The 27,710-nt window shown below is 41.1% G+C and overlaps 1 protein-coding gene across 2 annotated transcripts in view; it reads right to left on the bottom strand.

Annotated features, from left to right (window-relative positions):
* stxbp5l (syntaxin binding protein 5L) overlaps positions 1-27,710 on the bottom strand; it is a 437,021-nt gene that overhangs the window by 248,053 nt on the left and 161,258 nt on the right. For both annotated transcript variants that reach the window (XM_078232988.1, XM_078232987.1), the window contains exon 6: positions 8,383-8,517. In XM_078232988.1, the coding sequence (XP_078089114.1) occupies positions 8,383-8,517 (135 nt within the window). The remainder of the gene's footprint in view (positions 1-8,382; positions 8,518-27,710) is intronic.

Consider the following 27,710-nt stretch of genomic DNA (forward strand, 5'->3'; position numbering starts at 1 on the left):
CCTATGATATATTGTAAGAATTCTATAATACATTGAGACCAAGAAAACCAAATGATTTAGCGGGTTGACTCATCAGAGGAATTGTCAGATGCAGTATGAAAATTAACAATGAGAAAGACATATGAAGCCTGAGGCGTAGATGAAATAATAGAATACAAACAAGTCAACTGTGTAAGTGTTGGCAGGTCTGCTATGTTTACAGCTTTCATGTATGGTGCTTCAAAAAAATGTTTTACAAAAACAAACCGAACTCTTATTTATCGAATGAATTGTCTAAGGACTACGTTATGAAGATACCCTGGAAGAAATTTGTATTTTTCCACTTTGAAAGACGGCAGTGTATAAAAGTTAGTCAACACTATAGAAAAGATAAAATCGGATTGCTACTTTGCATTAAACTGAAAGTAGAAATTAGTACATAAGTTCAAAAAGCACAATTTAGTCAGATCTCAAGAAATTCTTCTTTACACAGAGTAATCAAAAGATTAAATATATATGTGTATGAGGTAATGGAGCCAAAGCACTTAAATTATTCAAAGAACAGCCAGAAATGATGATGGTGGATTAATAGATTTTTTGATGAATGCATCAGCTGCAATAGACTAAATAACATTTTTCTTGTCCAAATCTATTTTGTGATTGTTCCTTTTTCTCACAAACTCCATTTTCCCCATTTCCATGTTAAGATCCCAGTTGATGCTAGTATTGGACAGGAAGATCCCAGAATGGAACACTATCTCAATAGACAGTAACGTTTTACTTTTATGAGAAAACATGGAGGAACAGAGTACCAGAACTGCCAAGTAACTTGTACATTAAAAAAATTATGAAACATGAAAAGTTTAACTATAATATGATACTCCTTCACTCCCACCTATCTTTACAAATGTACAAAGACTTTAAAGATAACACAGGTTGTAAAATATATTTTATGCTATAATAGTCTCAGTATACACACAGTCCCTTCAAGCCCCCAGGCTGACTGTGGTCAGACACAGTCCACTCTGAAAGCAATTGGCAGATACCCATTCAATCAATCTTCTATAAATTTCTCCTCAAATACCTACAGCAGGTGCTTGTTATATGGACGTTTCCAAATTCCACTCAAAAAAAAACACGCTTTAAAATCTTCTTTTAAACAATGCTTTCCATCAGCTGTATTCATCAAGGATCTGCCACCAGGTTTTCCAACTCTCAGTATTCCTTTGTCTTGAATGAATGCAAGCTCTGAGATCCAGCCATCGATTACTTCACAACTACCTCAACTATCGCCTCACAGATTGTAGCAAGATATTGCAAACCTCAGAATCATTTTCAATGTATTTCTGGCTTCTCACAAGCCAACTCCCTCTCAGCTCCGTCTGTGGCTTCAATGAATAGTAGTACCCTGTTCCAGTTTCCTCTTTTCCTTTAACTTCAGACTTCCTGAAAATTTATCTTCATTTCTTTAGTTTCCATAACAAGCTAATCTTTATATGTCTTACAATCGCTTCCTTGTCCCTTACTCCACTGTACGACTTTTTTTCTAGCAAATCTGTGAAAGATGTTTCCTTTTTCACTCCTAATCTTCTTCTATTCTGGATTCCAGTTAAAACTAAACTCAAAAAGGTATTTTCCCCAAATGTGGCTCCTGGTTGCTAAACAACATCACATTCTTTCCCCAGGCTCGTGTTTACTATTTCCGTCATTAACTTTCTCTTCGTACAACAGAAACATAGTTTGAACTGAAACCAAAACCCCCATATATGTAAAGACCTTGGTTTAACATGAATCTAATTAGAGATTTACCCTTCTTGCACAAAAACCCCTAAATTAAACCCACTTAAATCTATACTTCATTTCTAATATTTATCACTACAAATATAGATCATGTAAACTGACCTCTGTTTCCTGACACCAAAGTCAATAATATATGATTTTGTTTTGTGAAGATGGGGTGGGATGGCAAGGAGCAGTTGGTTCTTCATGGATGTCATCAATACTACTCCTATCTGTTTTACTCACTTAAAAGCAAACAGGGACATCAGTGTTTATTCTTTTCCACAAACCGTGACACTAAACAACTCTAATAATGTGGTGTTTCAATTTGATAACCAGTGCAAATAATGTTGCATTTCTATTCATTATGATGTCGTTATTAGAAAATAATTAACCACATTTTTGAATACTGTATAATAATGATCAACTTCATCCCCAATTATTAATTTTTTTTTACTATTTTCTAGAATATAGTGAAGTTCTACGAGGATATACAGAGTATACACTATATTTTTAGAAAAATAAATGGTAATTGAATTTAGAGGAAACATACGGGCTGGAATTTTACCACCCCGCCCACCATGGGAATTGGAGCAGGCGAGGGGCAGACCACGAAAAGGTCCGTTGACCTCGGGCAGGATTTTACGGTTTTGGGACGAGTGAGGTCTTAAAATCCCGCCCATGGACTTGAATTTATGAAGGCTATTGTATGAATAAAAATTAAAGTTTGTGCGTATGTTTAGCCTTCAGCATCTTCCATATACTTAATATACACTGTTTATTCCTTATTCATACAATGTTATAATTATATACACCTAAACATTGTACATTGAAAACAATGCATTCGTCTAATGAAAGTGCACCTGTAGGTAAGTGAAAAATTTCACACTGAGACACCAATTTGGTTAAGTGGGACTCCCTCAAACAAGCAGATTCTGTACCAATGTCAGATATGTCAGATATTCAAAACTGCAAAGAATTCTGTTAATTTGCCAGAGTGCTCTCTTAATGATCTTACAAATTATTCAAACAGCAGAAAAATGCCCTTATATCCTCATAAGAACATAAAGAAGCAGGAGTAGGCTATACATGCCTGAGCCTGCTCCGCCATTCAATAAAATTATAGTTGATCTTCAACCTCAAATCTACTTTCCCACCATATCCCTTGATTCTGTTATGAGTCCACAAAATGTATCAACTTCAGCTTTGATTATACACATTTACAGGATATCCACAACCTTCTGGGATAGAGAATTCCAAGAATTCATAACCATTTGAGTAAGAAATTTCTCTTCAGTCCTAAATAGCCAGCCCCTTATCCTGAGGCTCTGCCCCATGTCCTAAACACTCTAGCAGGAAAGCAGCCTCTCAGAATCTACTCTACTCAGACACTCAGAATTTCATATGCCTCAATGTGGTCACCCCTCATTCTTCTAAATTCCAGAGAATAATGGCCCAATTTACAGTCTCTTCTCACAACACTTTCATCGCAATAATTAATCTAGTGAACTTTTGTTACAATGCTCCAAACAAGTATATCATTCCTTAGGTGCAGAACCCAAACTGTACAGAGTACTCCAGATGCAGTCTCACAAAAGCCCTGTATAACTGCAGCAAGACTTCCTTATTCTCATACTCCTACACACTTACAATAAAGGTCAGCATAAAATTTGCCTTCTTAATCACTTGCTGTATCTATATGTTAACCTTGAACAAGGAACTAAAATCCCTCTGAAACCTGAAAGTTTCTCCCCACGTAAAAAAGAAATTATGCTTTTCAATTCTCCCCACTAAAAAGAATAACTCCACATTATACTCAATATAACACCATATTGTCCACACATTTAAACGTATATCTTTTTTCAGGATTTTTGGACTAGAAATTCGTTTGGGCCAATTTTTGCGCAGGGACCGTAATTTGCGACCTGATAGTGTTTGTTGGAAAAAGGTGGGAATTATGCAAAATGCATGTACCACTTCATTTCCTGGATTGGAGGGTGGCCACAAGCAGACTCTCAAACTTTCTTGGACTCTTCTGTATTGCCAATTCTAGCCGTGCACCTCAGGGAGCTGAGTGGCACTGTGAACCAACCACATGTTCCAAGTGGCCTCCCATTTTTAAAGGTACAACCCTTTTAAGAGGGAAATAGCAGTAATGCATTGCAAACTGTTTGATAATCACAATATCATTCAGAGGAAGGAAGAAGATGGCACACCACAGAATCAGAATAGAATTAAGGAATAGTACAACACTGAAGAAAGCCATTTAGCACATTTGTCATGCCGCTTCTCCAAGAAGATAGAGGTGAAGGAAAGGGTTCTTTGCTCTTGTATACACGAGACAGAGGTAGGGCAGAATTCAATGGTGGGTGGGTGGTGGGTAGAAGAGAATTTGGTGAGACTCCAGAAATTGGTTTCATAACAGAGCAAATTGCCCATGGAATCTTCCACTGGTACCTGCCATGGCAGATGGGAAACCCGCTGAATTCTGGCATGAAACTGATTTGTATCCTGCTAATGGAATCTTCCACCCACCCATGATTCTCTGCGATGCCAACAGGAGAACATGCTGATCCAGAACACGTACATAAGAACATAAGAACTAGGAGCAGGAGTAGGCCATCTAGCCCCTTGAGCCTGCCCCGCCATTCAATAAGATCATGGCTGAAGTGGATCAGTTCCACTTACCCGCCTGACCCCTATAACCCTATAACGTCTGGAACAACTTGGCGTGCAGAGCTCGGGACTCACCTAAGTAATACCTGGGGTTGCCTCCAGAGTTTGGGATGGAGGCCACCAGCAACCCTGGAACACAACAGCAATGGGGAGCATCTACAGGTGGAGCTTCCAGATTTGATGTTATTGAGGAGGTCCACCTTCCAGTCTCCGTATGTTTTGGAGATCCATCTTCTTCTTTTTGAAGATGTCCATCTCCTTTCTTCAGTGGTTGGTCAGTGATTTTGACTGCCTTTTCAATGTAGCATCCAGATATGATGGCTGGATGCACACCATCAAGCCCATGGGAACACCAGGCAAGACAAGATGTACAAAGGTGATTAGTTTCATTTTTCTGAATGATTAATGCATTGCTGGATAAAGTTGTTGAGTGATGCTTTTGCTGTCAGCCTTATTGAATGATGACGACCAAGGGAATTTTGTGATTGAAAGTCTGAAATTGATGTGAAGTGAAATTTCACAATCTCGTCCTTCTCCCTCTATCTAGTTGCATGTGGTGGATGTGTTGTTATTCTTCCTCCTTCTATGATGCCTCTGGATCCCAAGAGGTATTAGCTGTGCCTTCACAATTGCAAGGTTATGGATGATGCAAAACACCACAACAAAACATGAAGATCCTCTCAGACATCTGCTCCAGAGAATTCCAGAAGTGAGCAGAACAACAAAACTTTTACTTTAAAGACTGATGGCTTGCTCCACATTGCAGCTTCATTGAAGGCCCATTGATCTCATGTGGTGAGATAACTTGTGAGGGACAGGAGCCATGTGTGGAGGTAGTAGCACCCATCATCAAGTAGGCATCCAGTAGCATGTCTTACAGGCCTGAAGACAATTGGTATTGCTAAATGTTGCAGGAATAAAACATTGCGCGCGCTGCCAGGATAGCAAGCATTCAGCAAGTTGAACTTCTTTGTTTGGTCACACATCTATTGCACATTGACAGAGTGATAGACACTGAGGTTCTAGTATGTCTCTCTCTTTTGAGGTAGGGATCTGCTATCCTGGCCACCCAGGTGCTTTTTCATTACGATCTTCCCTTCTCAGGGTTAAGAGATAAAATCCCTCTCTTTCTTTATGTTGCCTCCGTCACCTTCCTATAGCTTCCATATATGGTGATTGCTGAAGCCACCTGCTCCTGCTGGAAGGATTCCACTGCATAGAATGCAATGGCAGAAACCAATGTTCACAGCCACTAGAAGGACAGTCCTCACCCTGGTTCAAATTTCTAGGTCATTGTGAAACAGGTGGCACAACTCTGTCACTCTCCCTTTTGTGAAGTGTAGCCTCCTGTGGCACTACTCCTAGCTCACTGCAACAAAGAAATGGTGCTCCAACAAGACCCTCTTGGGATAAGCCCTTCATGTGCAGCCCACCTTCTCATCTGCGCTCATGAAGGTTTCTCTCTCTGCTTCCTCCTTTGCGTATCTTGCTAATATTTCAGGCTAAACAAAACCACAACTACTGTCCCACATATCTATGCAAGACTATACTATTTTCTGCCTGTTGTCAACATAAACCTCCAAATTACTCCAGCAACTCAACACTATACTTCCAATTTGCAGCTGAAATGCTTTTGACTTGCTTGTGCACAGGTAAAAAGTTTGTGGAAGCACCATGGTCCATCCCAAGTGACTTATCTGAACTGGTGTGGTGCATTCCCTCCATGTAGCCGAAAATGTTTAAAGTGTATGATCGTGATCTCATCAATGTGAACAGACCATTGCAATATTAGGATACCAAGATTGGTCAACAATTGTGTAGACAATTAAAAAAAAATTATTACAGCTTAAACAAATGTTGAGAAACAAGGTGGGTCTGGTTCCAGCAATAATTAATGAGGCTTTCAACATCACTATTAATATAATAAAGCTTCCCAAGGCACTTCAGAGAAACATTATCGAACACAATTTGACAATGAGCCACAACAGATGATGTTGGAATAGAGGCACATTTTAAGAGCATCTTGAAGGGGAGGGAAAGGTAGAGTGGCATAGAGATTTTGGGAGGGAGTTTTAGGACTTATGACCAAAGTGGCTGCAAGATCAAATCCCAATAATAAAGCAAGTAAAATTGGGTTTGCAACAAAGATCAGAACTGAAAGCATGCAGAGATCTCAAAGACTTAGGGTTGCAGGTGGTAATAGAGCAAAGCCTTAGTGAGGGTGGTGTGCATTTGAAAATAGGATGGGAATTTTAAGATTGAGACATTGCCAGACCAGGGGCCACTGAAGGTCAGTGGGCACAGGTTTGATGGGTGAACAGAGCTTTATGCCAGTTAGAAAGATGGACAGGAGGAATTTTGATGAGTTGATATTTATATAGGAAGGAAAATGGAAGACCAACCAGGACAGCACTGGGATCATGTAATCTAGAGGTAACAAAGGCATAAATGATAGCTTCAACAGCTGAGGAGTTGGGAAAGTGGTGGGCCCAATGTGTGCTATGGAGTTAGAAATAGACTGTCTTGATGATGGAGCAGATATATGGTCAGGAGCTCATCTTGGTATTAATACGATACTAAGGTTCTGACTGGCATTGTTCAACCTCAGATAGTTTGAAGGGAGGGGGATAAAATTGGTGGTTAGGGAATGGTCCTTGTGTCAGAGGCTGATGACAATCTTCCCAATACTTAATTGAACAAAAATTCTGCTTTTCCAGTATTGTTATGCAAGTATTGTAATAAATCATAGAGAATGGACAGGTTGAAATAAATACTGGTTAGGTAGAGCTGTGTGACATCAGCATACATGTGGAATCATATATTGAGTTTATAGATAACTCTGAGAAGCAGCATGTACAAGAGAATTTGAACGTACCTCCATGCAGCGGGGGCGGCACGGTGGCACAGTGGTTAGCCCTGGCAATGCCCCTTAGCACATGTTGCCACTGCTAACCTGTGCCATGGGGCAGTGCCAGGGTAAGCCCTTGGGGAAGCCTCATGTGCAAGGACTCCTCTGCTTGTGGTGAGGGGGTGGGGTAGCTGACACTGAGGGCAGTGGGAATGGGGATGCAGAGATTATTGGGGGAGGCGGGGTGGCCCCAGATCTCAGATACCTTCTTGGTGGTGGTGGTGGGGGGGGGTGTTAAACCTCTATGACTCTAATTGTTATTTGTGATCATGGTGGGGTGGATGTTATCTCTTATTTATGAAGGGTGCACAATCTCTGTGGAGCTAGTGCCCAGCTCTAAGAATGTGCACCTCACCAGAGCAACACAGTTTTTTTTGCTTCTTAAGTGTCAAGATCTGGAGAGAAAGCAAACCAGTGGAGCGGGAGAGTTTCTCACCGGTTTGCTTGCCAGAATTGACTCTTTGACAAATTCTTGTAAGAGTCCCCTGCATTGTACTGTAAAATTGGTATCTTTTGCCCAAAAATTGCCAAAACAGGGTCTTATTTCTCCACCACTAACCTCAGTTCTTTTGACAGGTACTGCCTGGCTGATGAGCTTGCTTTAGATTTCCAGCATCTATAATTTGTTGCTTCTTGTTTCTTTACCCATAGTCGAATTTATTGAAAACATCAGCAGCTTTTTCTGCTCTGATATTAATGCCACAGTATTCTTTTATATTATTATTATTGCCCCACATTAGGAAATCGTAAGGACTATGACACATTTTGGTACCTTTTAATTATTATTTATACCTTCCTTCAGGAAAAATGATTGGGTTTGTTGAATCTTTCTGATAACTGATTTTCATAAAATAATGCATGCATTTGAACCTTTGACCATAAAAATCAGCTTTGATCTAACCTATATTGGACTTCATCAGATATCATTAGACTTACAGAAATTTTAATTATTTTAGATATTTCATGTTAATAGACATTATTATCTGATGAGACTTTCCTTCCATATTAGTGTTCTTCACTTGGTTATGGATGATACTTACAGTTCTATTGCCTTATTCCACATGATGACATATCCTGATAGAACAAAAGATTCAATGTTCACAACATATGTATTTCCTCGCTCTGTGCCCACGTACAACCATTTACTCTGGAAAGGGAGATGGCAGCAGGTAATCCTAGTTTAAAAGAAACACGAGTTATAACATTCAATATTTTCCCAAAAAAACACTAAAATTACATGTAGGCAATCAGAAGAAAATGATTTCCTGGTGAGCGGCTAATATTACTTCAATCACGAAAAGATTAGGAAACTCAGTTGCAATATTTCCATTCATTTACAAAAAGCCAGAGGATCCTCCGTGGTGATGCACACAGAGTCAAGGATAAATGAAACATCAAGGTCAAGAAACCTTAAATAGCTAAATACCATCGAATTGAACAAAGGAGGGAGTGTAGTAAGGGCAGGATAAGGGCAGAAAGGATGAGTGTGAAAGTGTGATGAAAAGGATGAGGTGCAATAAGGAATGGGAGGAGATGAGCGTGAGAAAGGAAGGGGACACTGGGGAAGAGGAATCGCAACAAAGGAGGGAGAAGGCAAAAGAGAAAGAGGAGAAAGTGAAAGAAGAGTAAAATGAAAAGAGAACAGGAAGAGAGGAAGAGAAGGGGGAAGAGAAAGGATGGCGATAGAGGGAAAAGGATAGAAGGAAAGCAGAGAAAATGAAAAGAGAGGAAGAGTGTGCAGGGAAAATGACAAGGATGATGGAAGAAGGGAAAAGAAGGACAGGGAAGTTAGTTACAATCAACAAACAGCACTGGGGAGAGGAGAACAACATGTGTTTTGGTGAGGATGCTGAGTTTCAGGAATCAACAAGGTGCTTGTGAGTAGAGAAACACAGTTTAGATGGTTCAATGATTACAACTGCACTATCAAAATCACAACTGTTTAAACCTAGGCCCCCCCACATACTTCTAAATTTTTGCAGCTATGAAATTGTTTAATCAAACCCTCACCTCCACCTTCGATGTCCTTGTTCCCTTTAAAAGCATTACTCTCTCTTGCTATGGTAATTACCCTGATACAGCCCTTATCTTCACTCCCTTAACTCCAATGGATGCAGATGTGAATGGATGGTGGGCAGCTGGTTTAGCCATTCACCACCAAATCTGGCTGGATCACATAAAGCATTATTGGGACCTTCACTTATTTGCAAAAACTGCTTTCAATTCCAGGATCATCCCGGAATACAAATGCTATTCAGCTTCTTGCTCTACTGCAGCGTTATCCCAAACTGGGTTTCATGGAAACCAGGGGTTCCGTGATAGGTCTGGCTGTAGTAATTTGAAAAATGGCTGACCTTCCAGCTCAACCAATTGGAGGTGGTTTGCAAATACGCTGGCTACTGATCGGCGCACTAGTCAGCCAATCAGCAGCCAATGCACTGAGAAGCTAGCCAGTGATTGGATGAACTGAAAGTACAAGCAAAGTTAGTGTAAAATGTCCCAGAAAAAGGGCAAGAGGGAAGGTGACCAGACGGCTGAGTGGGGTATGGAGTGAGGTATGCAATGGCAATGGAAGGTTGGAGGGGAGGTGGCCACGCAGCAAGGGAGAAAAAGGTGTGAGTGTATATGAGTGTTCGTGAAAGAGAAAGGGAGAGAGGTGACAGTGTGAGTGCGAGGTGTGTGAGGTGTGTGTGTGCGCGGTGTGCGTGTGAGAGAGAGAGAGGTGTGTGTGTGCGTGCGCGCGTGCATGTGATTAAAATGAAAAAAAAACCTCTAAAATATGTGCCCATATTTACTGCCTTTCTGGAGGAGAGTGCAAAACCCAGGGACTGGTGGGAGTGGCACTGGGCCAAGTAGCAAGTTTGAGGGTTACACCTGTTTGAGCATCTACGATCCCTGGCACAACAAAGATGGTACCTCAACTGGGATGGTTCCCAAACAGTGGAACTTCATTGGCTGATAGTTGTTTTGGTGCTCATTCTTGACCCTGCCTCCCAGCTCAAAATTGGTGGTTTCATTCCCACTGTATTCTGATTGGCCTTTGCAAATTGCTCTCAGCAAGGGTAGTCAGTTTGAATCTCAAGTCTGCAAAAAGCTAGCCACATAGTGTGGTTGCTCCTAGAAGGAGCGATTTCAATTTGAAATCTAATAATCCTTTAAGTTCTGGATGTAATCGCTGAACAGTTAGGGACCATATTTTTATTTTCTTTGAGGAGAAAGACAGAGTTATTCATAATAGTTCATTTGGGAATCAGGTATGTTTCTGCTTTGAGATTGTACTGTAATTTTATTAGACCATCATTTCACTTTCCTGGACTAATGAAGTGGAAATTGCTTAATTAATTTCTTCTCTTTGCCCATCAGCATGCTTCATCCACTGCCTCAGCACCCAAAGGCTAAGTGTGGAGGATGTCACAAAAGAGGTAAAGAAAATGAAAAATAATGTCTCTGATAAAATGCAAGATCTTAACAAGAAATGACATTTCTTGGAGCTGAGGTATATGTAAGTTTATGTAAGTAAAAAAAGTATTTGTCAGATTTATTGAACTTGTTAATTTAATTGCCTTTTACCAATAGAAGTTTGAAACGTACAGCCACACTCAATGTCCCTGTCAGTTTCTTCATTAGTTTTTCATGATTACACCCCTCATCATGTTGGTAAGCATAGCTTTTATAGCGATGGTTTCACTAATAATCCTTCATCAGTTGAGCTCAACCGAGGTAAACAAAAACAAAACAGGTGACTAACCTGCTGGAGTGTTTTAAAGGGGTAACAGAAAGGACTGAAGAAGATAATGCTGTTGATGTGACTTGGGTGTATATGTGCGTGGATCATTGAAGGTAGCAGGATAGGTAGAGAGAACAGTTAATAAATCATACAGTATCCAGGGCTCCATTAATAGGGGCATAGAGTACAAGATCATGCTGAACTTGTAAAAGACATTAGTTAGACTTCAGCTGGAATATTGTGTATAGCTTGGGTACACACTTTAGGAAGGATGTGAACTCATTGGAGAGAATGCAGCAGAAATTTACAAGAATGGTGCCAGGGATGAGAAACTTCATAGAATCCCTAGTGCAGGAGGCCGCCATTTGGCCCATCGAGAAATGGCAATTTAGATAGATTGGAGAGGTTGAGACTGTTCTCCTTGGAGAGATGAAGTCTAAGAGGAGATCTCTTAGAGGCGTTCAAAATCATGAGGGGCTGGACAGAGTGGATAGGAAAACGTGCTCCCACTCATCAAAGAATGGAGAATGAGGGGGCACAGATTTAAGTGATTTGCAAAAGCAGCAAATGTGTTATGAAAAAGCATTTTTCCACACAGTGAATGGTCTGGAATGCACTGCCTGGAAATGTGGTGGAGGCAGATTCAATCGAGGCAGTCAAGAGGGCATTTGTTGCTTATTTGAATAGAAACAACGTGCAAGGGTATGGGGAAAAGGCAGGAGAAGTCATAACGCTCATTTGGAGTCAGTGCAGAAATGATAGGCCAAATAGCCTCCTTCTGTGCCATAACAATTTTGTGATTCTGTGACAATTGTTCTTTTCAACCAAAAAGCCTACCTGCGATGACTTTATAACCGACTGGTCAACAACCAGCGTCAGTTGATTCTATATGCTTTTTCTTCTATTTACCTAATAACTAGTGTTGTTCATACATGGTTGAAATTTGGAATAGTGAGATGACAGTTAACAGGATGCAAACTTAAGTGGGGACAACTCAATGGAGTTTTAATCCATCACTTTAACCACTTGGCTCTGACTACAGGTAAGGTGTTGCAATTGGAAGGTTCAACTGACTGTTAACGCAGATCAACTGTCTCTAATCTGCATACACCCCACCTGCGTATCAACTAGGATCGACTATTTTCAACTAGCCAATTTGGAATCCCATGCAGACTTAAAACTGCACTCCTCTAATTCTGGCTTCTACAGCATCCTAATTTTGATTACTCCACCATTGATGGGTGGCTGTGCCTTCACCTGACTAGGCCTTAAACTCTGGAATTCATTGACCTCTCTACTTCACTTTTCTCCTTTAAGGCAAACCTTTAAATCTACTTCTTTGGCCATGCTTTTGGTTATCTGCCCTAATATCTTCTTATCATATTTTCTTTATGACACCTCTATGAAGCATCTTGCAACATTCTATTAAATTAAAAGCACTATAAATGTAAATTGATGTTGGTACAGTGGGGGAAGATTAGGAGAAATGCACTGTTGAAGTGTGAGCTCCAATCCCAAAATTGCCAGTGGTGAACAGCTGAGGAGGGTTTGATGCAAGCAACTAGATGCTGCTGCAGTGATGGCCAGAGAATGAGCGTCACAAGCATAAGCAGGAGGAGAGCCACTTCACCAGTGTCTCAGAGGGATGGGTTATAATTGTAGGGTTGTTCAGTAGGTTTCTGTCAGAATGCACGACAGATTAGTTTAGTTTGTTGAGATATTTTGCGGTGCAATTTCTTATGCTAAGATAATAAAACAGAAAGTACTGAAAATACTAGGCAGGTCAGATAACATCTATGGAGAAAAAAACCAGAGTTAATAGATCAAATTTTAATGACCCCCGGCAGACAGGTGAAATGCCAGTCAGTCTGTAAGGACAGCTCCCGAATGCAGTCCCTCTTCTGTCAGGGTGATTTCTCAGCAGTGGGAATAGTAGTGGCTTAGCTGTCCACTAAATGGAGACATGCAGCCAATTTGAATAATTAATTGCCCAAGTAAGGGTGATTTTTCTGCTGTCAGTTGCATGGATGCGGCCTCCAACAGCTTCCCTGTATGGCCATCAGGGACAGAAATCCATGGTATGTAAGGGGTTGGGGTAGGGGGTTGCTGGCAGCAAATGACAGTTGCTGGAAGGGTTTGTCCTTAGTTCTCTGAGCCCTACTTGCTTGGCCCACAAATATTTATTTAATGCTCAATTTTCTTTTAATGCCCTCACATGCACTCCTACAATAAGGTCATTCAGGATGTGCATCCCAGCCATAGACAGAGACAAAGAGAAAGCTGCCTGCTCCTTCTCTGAGGCCACAAGGGAAGCACCACAAACTAGTGTATGTGCATAGTGGTCAATACATCGCACAAAGCACTGTGTGGGTCACTACCATAGAAATAGAAACCATAGAAACCCTACAGTGCAGAAAGAGGCCATTCGGCCCATCGAGTCTGCACCAACAACAATCCCACCCAGGCCCTATCCCCGTATCCCTACATATTTACCCGCTAATCCCTCTAACCTACACATCCCGGGACACTAAGGGGCAACTGAGCTTAGCCAATCAACCTAACCTGCACATCTTTGGACTGTGGGAGGAAACTGGTGCACCCGGAGGAAACCCACGCAGACACGGGGAGAATGTGCAAACTCCGCACAGACAGTGACCCGAGCCGGGAATCGAACCCAGGTCCCTGGAGTTGTGAAGCAGCAGTACTAACCACTATGCTACCGTGCCACCACTAGGGTGACTTCAGCCTGTAACTGTGCACAGATTTTCTTGAGCACAATGTAAATATAGACGTATGAAGCCAGACTTGTAAGCCATCTTTTATTATTGGCAGGACAAGAAAAGAGGTATAAAGTAGTGAAGGAGAGTGAGAGTTTGTCAATGGTGACTTTGAAACTTCTGGACAATGTCATCCTTAATTGGTGGTGAGTGTTTACATGTTCCAAGCTGCATCTTCAACTAGTGTTACATTGGGCCCAAATTACATGAAAAGAAATACAAAACTTCATTCATTTGCCATGTTTAAAAATTCGACCAAAACCTCAGGATCAACTTTGTTTTGGGGAGCTACCACCAGGAGTTACAAAAACAAAATAATTTCTCTTCCGCAGCCCATTGTACAGACCCTATGTAATCAACTAAAGCAGAGAAGCTCAGACAAACTGACTGCCCAACCTGAACTATCACGGAAGAGTGAGTTCAAAACTCATTTTACCAGATGACACCAATAACCACTTTGTCTCTCTCCCAATGAGGAACAATGAAATTATGGCCAGAAGAACTTAAACAGATCATTCTACTGGAAATAACCATTAATGGGCCATATCACATGACTCAAGCTTCTGGCCTTTTGGACAAGTTCAACAGTACAACTGATTGTTATAGCTGTTCACGCCGGCAAGATCTTCCCATCTCACTGCAGTGAACGGAGATTTGGCTGGGCGGGAAATTCTCTCATCTCACTGCAGCAGGAGTGTGGCATGAACGACCAGTAAAATCACACCCTACATCTTTAATCTCACAGGTAGACTGGTGTTTAAAACCCAACTGTTGAACCAAGAAGCAGAGCTCCAGGCAGAACAACAATCTGCTTCTCAAAACTCGTCTCCCAGCATCACCTACAGAACCAATCCAGTCTCTCTGCACATACTTCATCTTATAGTATCAGCACCAACTATAAAGCAAACTTCACAATCCCGGTCTTCAGCTAGCTAAACTCAAACTCCTATGTGAAATAATTCCTCATTTGACTCCGACTCTGGAAATCACATGAACTAATATTCATTTCTATCCCGGCTTCCATAGCAAGGTGAGCAGCCACCTTTTCAAGCAATATCCCTTGTCCCCTGGAAGCCATTATGGAATTTGGGGATGGAATGAAATGCTGCGGAAGTCTGGACTGGCTAAGGATATAAAAGTCGTGGCAGCTGCCAGGAAAGTGAGCACACAAATGGAGGAAGCTCTTATTTACTACGTCACCCTGTTTGGTATTGACAGCAGGTTTCAAAATTGTGCTATTCTGCTTTCAGATAGCGCTTATCTTTATTTTGCTATTAACACCTAGGGTGGGATTTTCCGGCCGTGCTCACCACAAAACCAGAAAATCCCACCTGAGATCAACGGACTTTTGCATGGTCTGCCCCCACCACCTACAATCCCATGGTGGGATAGGAACTCCTCCCTACACGCACACACACAATCTGACCATAAATATCGAATAGTTATTTTGTCTCCATTTTTGCCAGGGAACCTAATAAAGTGGACATGACATTACCGGAATTAGGAGAGATATAATTGATAAACTAGGTAAAACCCAAAGGGACAGAGTGACAAATCATTAAAAACATTATAGATCAACAAAAACATAAAAAGTACAAAGCTTTGAGTTCATTTCTAAAGACAGAGGTGTAAACTTATAAAGAATCTTGCCTCCACCGCACTCAAGAGTATGATGCACAGTTCTGGTCGGCCTGTTACAAAATTGATATAAAAGCACTGGAGGAAATAGTATCCAACTGTCAGAAAAGATTAAACAACCTGGGTTTTTTTCTCTGGAAGAGAGAAGGCACAGAGGTGGCTTGATAGATGTTCCTACAATTATGATGGGGTTCAAGAAGATAGAAGTAGAAATGATGTTCCATTTGCAGTCCAAAAATATATGACAATCACTAAAACGTCCAATTAACTTATAGAGCTCCAAAGAAACCTCATTATTCAGAAAGTGATGAGAATGTAGAAATTGCTATAACAACGTATAAAGTCACTTAATAGTACAGATTTTTAAGAGACACGCTGTCAAAACTGACAACAATTTATATTGCATGAGAAAAAGGATCTGATAAGTAGGCAAGTTAGCTCTGATTTGTCAAGATGTTGCCTTTACAAATGCACCAAGGAACTATTGTCCCCCATGCTATTATTTATTTTTTAAAATGCACTGTCTGGACATATTCCTTTTGCCTGCAAAGGACAGGCCCCTGCACATGAATATGCGTAACATATAGCACATGGACATAACTTACATTGCAAGCCTGACTGATCTTAAATTTGTTGTTAATGTAATTCTTAGCACACTCGGGATTGTTCAGCAAGTGCTGCCCATTTTGTATTTGTAGCACACAAGCATATAATTTCATTACTCAAAACAAATCATGAACTGTAAGAATGCACACGACTGGCAACAATGAGTCACAGAATCCCTACAGTGCAGAAGGAGGCCATTCAGCCCATCAAGTCTGCACCGACCATAATCCCACCCATGCCCTCTTCCCATAACCTCTCATAGTTACCCTGCTAATCGCCTTAATTTAGCATGGTGAATCCACCTAACCCGCACATCTTTGGACTGAAATAGAAGCTCTTTAAAACAAATGTGTTGAAAGAGAAATCAATCGACAGTGCATGGAATTAAAAAGGAGCCTTGAGAAAGTTTCACAAGAGGAATGGATTGCTTTCAGTGCTTAAGTTCTACTGCGATAATTATAACCTATACATCTGCTCTAAGGGAAATCAGATGACACTGTCTTTGTTAGACAATGCTCTATTAGAGTTAGACAAAGCTCTATTTGACTATGGTAGTAAACAAATGGGACACAAACAGTGCTACATATTTCAAGTGCAATATTACCCAGTTCAAGATCTTCGAAAGAAACAAACACTGTAGATGGGATTTTCCGGCCGCGCTCGCCCCAAAGCCAGAAAATCCTGCCCAAGGTCAACAGGCCTCTGCATGGTCCATGTCCCACCCACCACAGGAACTGTTGAGGGTAGGATAGGAAAATTACCCCCTATAAGATTGTGCTATTGCGTGAGGGGAGAGACCACCAGAGAAAGGAAACTATGCCTCTGTTTTAATCTGTGGTATCATGCTTCTTTGGTAATTAGTTAAATAAACATGTGTACCTATCAAATAATTCAACCGTCATTATACTATTGAAGAAAAAGGAAATGGAAAAACCTTCTGTTTCTGTCCCTTCTATTCTGATTTTTTTTAAAAACAGGTATGGATAGCTGGTCGTACTGGATTAATATTGGTTAAATAATGTCCTACGATCATAATAGATTCAGAAATAATATGAAACAATAGTTTTAAGATTAATAAAAGCAAATTACTGCAGATGCTGGCATCTGAAACCATAAGAGGGAATGCTGGAAAATCTCAGCAGGTCTGACAGCATCTGTAAGGAGAGAAAAGAGCTTTGACAAAGGGTCATCCTGACTCGAAACGTCAGCTCTTTTCTCTCCTTACAAATGCTGCCAGACCTGCTGAGATTTTCCAGCATTCCCTCTTTTGGTTTTAAGATTTAATGTTTGCCAATCATTCCAAATTTCTTGTATTCTATAGAGAAGGGCTTTCATAAATTGTACTGCTACAAATCCATTTCCAGTCACCCAACTGTAATTCACTAGTAAGATCACACCATAATGACTGCTTAACAAAGACATTTTTATGGTAAAATGTAAATCCTTGGGCCAAACGTAAAGTGAAGCATGACAGAGTTGCCAGACGAAAAAGGTCAGATAGCATGTTAAGATAACAAAACTTACTCTTGCTATAATAGAACATTTGGGAGACAGACAAGTGAAAAAAACTTTTGATTTAAACTCCCCTCTGCTTACCGGAAATGGGGCAGTAGTTCAGAATAAAAAAAGGACTTGCTCAATTCCTGTCCCAATCTGACTGACTGAAATTTTCAACTGCCACAAAGCATGCCATCTTCTTGAATATCTACACCAAAGTTTTTGGGCTGATTTTTACCACAGGCATTGGGACCCAATTGTAGGAACAAAATTTTGATTTGATTTATTATTGTCACATGTATTAGCAAACAGTGAAAAGTATTGTTTCTTGTGCACTATACAGGGCATACCATTCATAGAGAAGGAAACGAGAAAGTGCAGAATGTAGTGTTGCAGTCATAGCTAGGGTGTAGGGAAAGATCAACTTAATGCAAGGTAGGTCCATTCAAAAGTCTGATGGCAGGGGGAAGAAGTTGTTCTTGAGTTGGTTGATGCGTGACCTTAGACTTTTGTATCTTTTTCCCGACAGAAAAAGGTGGAAGGGAGAATGTCCGGGGGTGTGTGGGGTCCTTAATTATGCTGGCTGCTTTGCTGAGGCAGTGGGAAGTGTAGACAGAGTCAATGGATGGGAGGCTTGTTTGCATGAAGGATTGGGCTACATTCATGACCTGTTGTAGTTTTTTGCGGTCTTGGGCAGAGCAGGAACCATACCAAGCTGTGATACAGCCAGAAATAATGCTTTCTATGGTGCATCTGTAAAAGTTGGTGAGAGATGTAGCTGACATGCTAAATTTCCTTAGTCTTCTGAGAAAGTAGAGCCGCTGGTTGGCTTTCTTAACTATAGTGTTGGCAGGGGGGGACCAGGACACGCTGTTGGTAGGTCCCAAATCTGCACATGCTGGCAGCAGGATCAGCTTAGTTATTTTCCTGTAGGCAACCTCCTATGGGCAGTTGAACTGAGGACAGTAGGCAGGCTTCTGGCTGCTGGCCCAATCAGAAGACTGGCAGAACTGAAGCCTCAGCAGCTACACCAGGAGAGGCAGACACTGCTGAGGCCAGACAGAAACCTCAAGGACACCTCTCCCTCAGACAGTTAAGTAGTAATTATAAATTCAGCATGACCAAGGCCCCATTGACTGGAAATAAATCCCTCCAGGGAGACTGTTGAAGCTGAGCGATCTGCCTTTCCTGCCCACAACTCCATCTTCCATTTCATGGTGGCACAGTGATTAGCACTGCTGCTACATAGCACCAGGGACCAGGGTTCAATTCCAGCCTTGGGTGACTGTGTGGAGCTTGCACATTCTTCCCATGTCTGCGTGGGCTTCCTCCAGGTACTCCAGTTTCCTCCCAAAGTCCAAAGATGTGCAGGTTAGGTGGATTGGCCATGACAAATTGCCCCTTTGTGTCCTAGGATGTGTAAGGTTAAATAGATTAGCCATGATATATGCATAGGGTGGGGAGAGGGCCTGGGAAGATATTCTGTCAGAGAGTCAGTGCAGACTCAATGGGCCCAATGGCCTCTTCTGAACAGTAGGGATTCTATGATACTGCTGATGGAGCCTCTGATGCAGGGATGTTGCCTCCATGAAAATGCCAGCCACCCCACATGGCGGAGGGAAGCTCCACCGCTGACAACTTGCTAGCTACCCCACTAAATGGCCCCAAATAATGGCCTTAATGATGCAAATTGATTGCTTGTCTCCATGCAATCCACACCATGGTTTGCTTTGTGCCCACTGTTGGAAAATCTTCTCAGTGGCGGGATTACACCTTCAGTCCCTCCCCCCAGGGGCTGGTAAAATTCAGGCTTTTAATTTGCCTTGCTTTCAGCCTTGGAATAATGAAACTGGAACTCAATTATGCAACTTGTGTGTTTATTTTTGTTCCTATTTCATAGGATGCTGGGGAAAAGCATTTGGAAGCAAACCATTACTTCAAAACAGTCAAGTGTTCTGATTATAATCCACCTGAAGTTTTTTTTCAGTCAAAGATTATTTATTGTATGATAACTTGATTACCAATATAGTTAAACATAGAAAGACAAAATGGTTGATCTGACAGTGTGTTTATGGAACCACTTGGATAGATTCTAATAAATTAAATTATATTAGAACCGGATAAAATTAGAAGGTGTGTATAACTGATCACACCAAAATAGAAATAGGTGCATAACGTGCATTAGGGGAGATTATCTGTTGCAGTTCTGCTATGCATTCCAGGAGCACATATTCATTATTTTAAGCTGAAAACTTACTATACACTAACTTTGACATAATAAAACATCCCATTGTGCTTTCTATTTGAAAGCAATTAGAGAGAGAAGAGTCGCAGAATTTCATAATTGCTTTCACTTTTCCCAAATGTTTGGTTTACATTACATCTGGTTCCTGTCCCATATGTAGGCAGTTTGTACAGCAGCAGCTTGACAACAGCTACTGATAGTCTAACTCAGCATAAAAGGTTGCAAGGTTAATACTCTAATCAGTTAATATCCTATCTAATGCTGTACTTTAACTGTGGGGCATACTGCAAAAAAGTCACATGTTTCTGAAAGTGAATTGAAATCAGTCACGGAGAAACATAGACCATCATGAACACTAAAGGGATTTAATCATAAATGGACTTTGAACATCTTTTCCATGATTTATACTTTCAAATGTATATTTGATTATTAGAAGTTTTTTTTAAAGAAAGAATGTTCATTTTATCCAATTTCTCCCTCTCCCCCCTCAATTCCTAAAGGCAGTGATTCACTTTAGGAAATAGCTTCACAGGCAGCAGTTGTCAAGAAGTAAAATGTGTTTCCAAGAGTGAGAAACAAGCTGGAGTGACAGAACACACAAGGTTCAAATCACATTACCATCTGGTTATGAGGCAGGTGCTTATAGCTTGTCTTACAGGGCCACCAAAGAAAAATATGTTCTTTTTCACCCCTTGTTACACAGTAGATGAGTTCTTGTAAGTCACGGAGAAGTTTGTTAATAGCTTCTCATTTAGGAATTGACAGAAATAGTCTGTGTGCAAGTATGATGTATTCACAGTGGCACAGTGGGTGGCAAGATGGCACCGTGGTTAACACTGCTGCCTCACAATACCAGGGACCTGGGTTCGATTCCAGCCTTTGGTAACTGTCTGTGTGGAATTTGCACATTCTCCCTATGTCTGCGTGGGTTTCCTCCAGGTGCTCCAATTTCCTCCCACAGCCAAAGATGTGCAGGTTAGGTGGATTTGCCATGGTAAATGCATGGCGTTACATGGGCAGGGCAGAGGGAAGGGCTTGGGTTGGATGCTCTTGCAGAGGAGAGTCTGCGCAGAATTGATGAACCGGATGGCCTCTTTCTACACTGTTGGGATTCTATGGTTTGTATGGCTGGGTTGCCCAAACTTTTCTAGCCATTGAACGCTTTTCACCTCCTGACCAAATTCCTAAAAAACATTCTTATGTTGAAGAGTTAAACCAGAAAAAGAATTATTATTGTTGTGCAATAGGTAGAAAATACACTCATGTCTCTCACTCACCTGCAATCAATCACACACACCCGCAATCTCACACATACCTGCTCTCCTCTCGCACATGCACACACAAAAACTGATTTACATCACACACGCGCACACACACTCATTTACCACACACACATACCCGCACCACAAACGCAATCATTTACCAACTACAAATGTACACACAATAATTTACAACCCACACACACACAGACACGCAGACCACTTACTGCTCTCTCTCTCAAACATTCACCTCTCAGCACACACGTCTTACATGCGTTCTTCCCTCTCTCTCACATACGAGCACTCATTTACCAACTACATACACACAATCACTGATACATTAAATTCACCACACACAGACACACAAGCACTCGCATGCACACGCACGCACGTCAAATGATCCGCATAACAAACCATGATACTACTGCTCTCTGATTGATTGATAACTGTATCTCTTTGCAGACCACATATACAGTTGCAATAATAAAAAGTAGAGTGTAGGGAAAAGTCAGAACAAGAACCAATAATATTTATCTATATTATAGAATCTTGCAGCCTTAGAAAGCAGTCACTCAGGCCATTATGTCTGTGCCATGTCTTTGAAAGGGCAATCCAATTAATCCTAGCCCTCTGTTCTTTCCCCATAGCCTTGAAAGTTTTTCCCTTCAAGCATTTATTTAACTCCCCTTTCACAGTTGGATCTGCTTCCATCTTCCCTTTCAGGCAAAGCATTCCAGCTTATAATAATTCACTATGTGAAAACATCTCTCCATATCTCTACATTGGATCTTCTGCCAATTATCTTAAATCTTTGCCCTCTGGTTACCGATCCTTTTGTCAGTGAAACAGCTTGCCCTTCAAGATTTTTCCAAGTGTTGTGTCATCTGCAAAATTTGAAATTATGCTTTGTATACCCAAAACCAGATCATTAATAAATATATCCAAAAACTGGTCACAATACAGAACCCTTTGTAACACCACTATGTACTTTCATCCAGTCTGAAAAACAACCATTGACACTACTCTCTGCTTTGTATCTCTTAGGTAATTTGGTATCCATGACACTACTGCTCATGATCTTCAATTTTGCTAAAATGGATGAATGGCCTCCTTCTGTCATAAATATTTCTACATTTCTATGTCCCATGCCTTTTGAAAGTCCACATAAACAGCAACCGCATCTCCTTCATCAACCTTTTCCACTACTTCAACTTTCTCCACCACTTTAAAGAACTCAATCAAGTTACTCAAACACGATTTGTTTTTAACAAATCATGGCTGTCATTGATTGATTCAAGTTTTTACAAGTGAAAGATAATTTTGTCACAGATTATTCTCAAACTTTCTCCACATTAGGTGGATGACTGACCCATAATTGCTTGATTTATCCTTCTCTCTTTTGGGGCAGCACGATGGCACAGTGGTTAGCACTGCTGCCTCACAGCACCAGGGCCCCAGGTTCAATTCCGGCCTTGATCACTGTGTGTGGAATTTGCACATTCTCCCCGTGTCTGCGTGGGTTTCCTCCGGGTCCCCCAGTTTCCTCCCACAGTCCAAAGATGTGCAGGTTAGGTTGATTGGCCATTCTAAATTGTCCATTAACATCAGGGGGATTAGCTGGGTAAAATGCGTGGGGTTGCAGGAATAGGGCCTGGGTGGGATTGTGCAGACACAATGGGCCAAATGGCCTCCTTCTGTACTGTAGGGATTCTATAGTGTGTAACATATGCAACACACCAATCCAAACAGCATTTACGGACATGCCACAATAGGTGTGTGAGGATGGCACAAGACAGTTGAATATGACATACCATGAGGTCAGATCTCCTGGTGGGAGTAACTATGTAAGAGTTTTAACAACACCAGGTTAAAGTCCAACAGGTTTATTTGGTAGCAAATACCATTAGCTTTCGAAGCGCTGCTCCTTCGTCAGATGGAGTGGAAATGTGCTCTCAAACAGGGCACAGAGACACAAAAATCAAGTTACAGAATACTGATTAGAATGTGAATCCCTACAGCCAGCCAGATCTTAAAGATACAGACAATGTGGGTGGAGGGAACATTAAGCACATGTTAAAGAGATGTGTATTGTCTCCAGACAGGACAGCCTGCAAGTCCAGGAGGCAAGCTGTGGGGGTTACTGATAATGTGACATAAATCCAACATCCCGGTTTAGGCCGTCCTCATGTGTGCGGAACGTGGCTATCAGTTTCTGCTCAGCGACTCTGTGCTGTCGTGTGTCGTGAAGGCCGCCTTGGAGAACGCTTACCTGAAGACCAGAGGCTGAATGCCCATGACTGCTGAAGTGCTCCCCCACGACAGCGCAAAGTCGCTGAGCAGAAACTGATAGCCAAGTTCCGCACACATGAGGACGGCCTAAACCGGGATGTTGGATTTATGTCACATCATCAGTAACCCCCACAGCTTGCCTCCTGGACTTGCAGGCTGTCCTGTCTGGAGACAATACACATCTCTTTAACCTGTGCTTAATGCTCCCTCCACCCACATTGTCTGTATCTTTAAGATCTGGCTGGTTGTAGGGATTCGCATTCTAATCAGTATTTTGTAACTTGATTTTTGTGTCTCTGTGCCCTGTTTGAGAGCACATTTCCACTCCATCTAACGAAGGAGCAACGCTCCGAAAGCTAATGGTATTTGCTACCAAATAAACCTGTTGGACTTTAACCTGGTGTTGTTAAAACTCTTACTGGGTTCACCCCAGTCCAACGCCGGCATCTCCACATCAGGAGTAACTATAAACAGGACAGTGCTCCAGCACATCCCATATCAATACAACATTTAAATTAGAACTTTAAATGATTTTGGAGTCTTCAATGAAGAATACTCCAAATAGCTAAAAGAGCGTACTAGTTTAATCAGCCCTTCATACCTGTATGACACAGTAAGCATTAAGTTCTGTGTAATTATTTGTGTTCACCACAACACAATGCTAGGATTTAAAATAAAAGGGCACATATTTAACCTTTGAAATTTACTCAAAAAATTCTACTGAATTACAACAGCATTTCAGCATTTCTTATGTGAGGAATAAAAGAATGACCAGGGTGAGGTTAGGGCCGGTCAAGGACAGTAGTGGGAACTTGTGTATAGAGTCAGTAGAGAAAAGAGAGGTGATGAATGAATACTTTTCTTCATGTTCACCAAGGAGAGGGGCCATGTTTTTGAGGAAGAGAAGGTGTTACAGGCTAATAGGCTGGAGGAAGTAGATGTTCGGAGGGAGGATGTACTAGCAGTTTTGAATAAACTGAAGGTCGATAAGTCCCCTGGGCCTGATGAAATATATCCTAGGATTCTTTGGGAGGCAAGGGATGAGATTGCAGAGCCTTTGGCTTGATCTTTGGGTCCTCACTGTCCACGGGGATGGAGAGCGGCGAATGTTGTTCCTCTGTTTAAGAAAGGGAATAGAAATGACCCTGGTAATTATAGGCCGGTTAGTCTTACTTTGGTGGTTGGTAAGTTGATGGAAAAGGTCCTTAGGGATGGGATTTACGACCATTTAGAAAGATGCGGATTAATCCGGGATAGTCAGCACGGATTCGTGAAGGGCAAGTTGTGCCTCACAAATTTGATTGAATTTTTTGAGGAGGTAACTAAGTGTGTTGATGAAGGTAGGGCAGTTGATGTCATATACATGGATTTTAATAAGGCGTTTGATAAGGTCCCCCATGGTCGGCTTATGATGAAAGTAAGGAGGTGTGGGATAGAGGGAAAGTTAGCCGATTGGATAGGTAACTGGCTATCTGATCGAAGACAGAGGGTGGTTGGGTGGATGGAAAATTTTCGGACTGGAGGCAGGTTGCTAGCGGAGTGCCACAGGGATCAGTGCTTGGTCCTCTGCTCTTTGTGATTTTTATTAATGACTTAGAGGAGGGGGCTGAAGGGTGGATCAGTAAATTTGCTGATGACACCAAGATTGGTGGAGTAGTGGATGAGGTGGAGGGCTGTTGTCGACTGCAAAGAGACATAGAAAGGATGCAAAGCTGGGCTGAAAAATGACAGATGGAGTTTAAGCCTGATAAATGTGAGGTGATTCATTTTAGTAGGACAAATTTAAATGAGGATTACAGGGTCAACGGTAGGGTTCTGAAGACTGTGGAGGAACAGAGAGATCTTGGGGTCCATATCCACAGATCTCTGAAGGTTGCCACTCAAGTGGATAGAGCTGTGAAGAAGGCCTATAGTGTGCTAGCTTTTATTAACAGGGGGTTGGAGTTTAAGAGCCGTGGGGTTATGCTGCAACTGTACAGGACCTTGGTGAGACCACATTTGGAATATTGTGTGCAGTTCTGGTCACCTCACTATAAGAAGGATGTGGAAGCGCTGGAAAGAGTGCAAAGGAGATTTACCAGGATGCTGCCTGGTTTGGAGGGTAGGTCTTATGAGGAAAGGTTGGGGGAGCTAGGGTTGTTCTCTCTGGAGCGGAGGTGGTTGAGGGGAGACTTAATAGAGGTTTATAAAATGATGAAGGGGATAGATAGAGTGAACGTTCAAAGACTATTTCCTCGGGTGGATGGAGCTATTACAAGGGGGCATAACTATAGGGTTCATGGTGGGAGATATAGGAAGGATATCAGAGGTAGGTTCTTTACGCAGAGAGTGGTTGGGGTGTGGAATGGACTGCCTGCAGTGATAGTGGAGTCAGACACTTTAGGAACATTTAAACGGTTATTGGATAGGCACATGGAGCACACCAGAATGATAGGGAGTGGGATAGCTTGATCTTGGTTTCAGATAAAGCTCAGCACAACATAGTGGGCCAAAGGGCCTGTTCTGTGCTGTACTGTTCTATGTTCAAAAGTGACGGATTTCCAGAAATCTCAAATTCATGAAATAGATTTCCTCCCCTACAGAGCTTGTTGATACTCCCATCAAAATATTTTCTTGGAATGACATTATTTAAATATATTACTTGTGATGCTAATGACTGAATTTTATTTGCTCTGGTATGATGCCATCCACTGGGCATGATGCCAACTAAACAGAGTTCAAGCAACTACAGCTTTCTCATTATGTGATTTGCAAACTCATGTATCACAAATGCATGCATGCTTGCCAAGGCATAAGAATAGGTGAAATCATCAATCAAAAAATCCTCAAGTAGGCAAGTATGACAACTGACACAATATAATTTCTATTATGGTGGTGTTATTTTAATTCAGAGAAAGGAAAAAAGGGATGTGACCTTCAAAACTGGCTAGTAAAATTTGACAACTTCTGTCAAACATTAATTACTAATAATACTAATTATTATAATTAGCGTTCCCATTTTATTTAAAACAAAGCAATAGAAAAACAAGGCTCCACAGATTTATAAAATATTTTCAATATCTTGTCATGATATGAATTTGCATACAATAAGCCTTATTTGCTTTATTTCTAATTATTTGTAGTGTTGAGAAATGCATTATTATTTTGCTGCATGAATGTCCTGCAACTTCATAAATGATTGAAATGCAACATGCTACCTTCACATGATAATCTGTCATTTTGCTGATTAGCACTGAAATCTGAAAAAAACCTCAGTATTAGCAGTCAAGACTTGAACAGGAAAAAAAATCATACCATATGGTGTAAGCATAAGGTAATTACATTTTAGGAATAGGCTCATGGGAATATTGATACCATTGCTAATATCTAAATAATAATTCATATGTTTTAGAATATAACTTACAGTTCTAGGAATTAAAATGTTAAAATAAATGGAAATACTTGATTAAAAAGCTGTCATGCATCTAATACAGCAGCAAATCAAACAAGCCTGGGCTGATTGCAGTTAAAATATGTGTTTATCTTTCAAGGTCATAGTTGGAAATCAGAAAATAAAACAATCAATGACTGATTCCTGGACCTCTTGGTGGGACCAGAAAGTCTGGAGAGAAGGCAATATATCTATTAGAGATATAAATTATTCATATAGATTGCAAAATTTGATTTGGCTTGATTTTGAAGATGAAAAATATTTAATTAACATTTGTGTTTGGAAAATTCCAAGAATGCCATATTGTCATTGAGATGGCCTCTGAGGGTTAAATTGTTTAATTTATCTGGGTGTTTATCACAGAAGGTAGATGCAGTTTGCTCTGGTGTAGGCTGCAGCTCACTGGATCAGGAGGAGGAAAAGGAGATAAATGTTAGTGGGCCTGCACCTTAAGTAGAGAATATGCTAACTTTATTGTTCACCACATGGAATGTGCATGGGGGCTCAAGCTCTGTTTAGAATTTGTGACAGAGAATGAAGCTAGAGGCTCTGACTGCTAATCTACAGTAACCTTATAGTGAAAACCAGCTTGGAGAAAGCAATGAAGCCTAAGTTTGACCTGTTAAGTCCACAGTCATGAGGTTTTGAAGAGAATTCGGAGGATCACTTAGACAAAAGCTAATAGAAGGATCCCCATGAAATTTCGTATTTCTGAGGATAGCTGGAACACTGAGAAGAAATCAAAGTGAATTCCTGAGAGCCATGGCATACCTTTGGGTAAGTCCCAAGACAAATGTATCCCTTTTATAATACAGCCATAAAAGTAGGGCTGCTGCCTGTTAAATATGATTCTAGCACTTGTCATGGCATCAGTTGATGCTGTCCTTGATGGCCACGCTG

Source organism: Mustelus asterias, chromosome 17, assembly GCF_964213995.1.
Source record: "Mustelus asterias chromosome 17, sMusAst1.hap1.1, whole genome shotgun sequence".
Classification (NCBI taxonomy): Eukaryota; Metazoa; Chordata; class Chondrichthyes; order Carcharhiniformes; family Triakidae; genus Mustelus; species Mustelus asterias.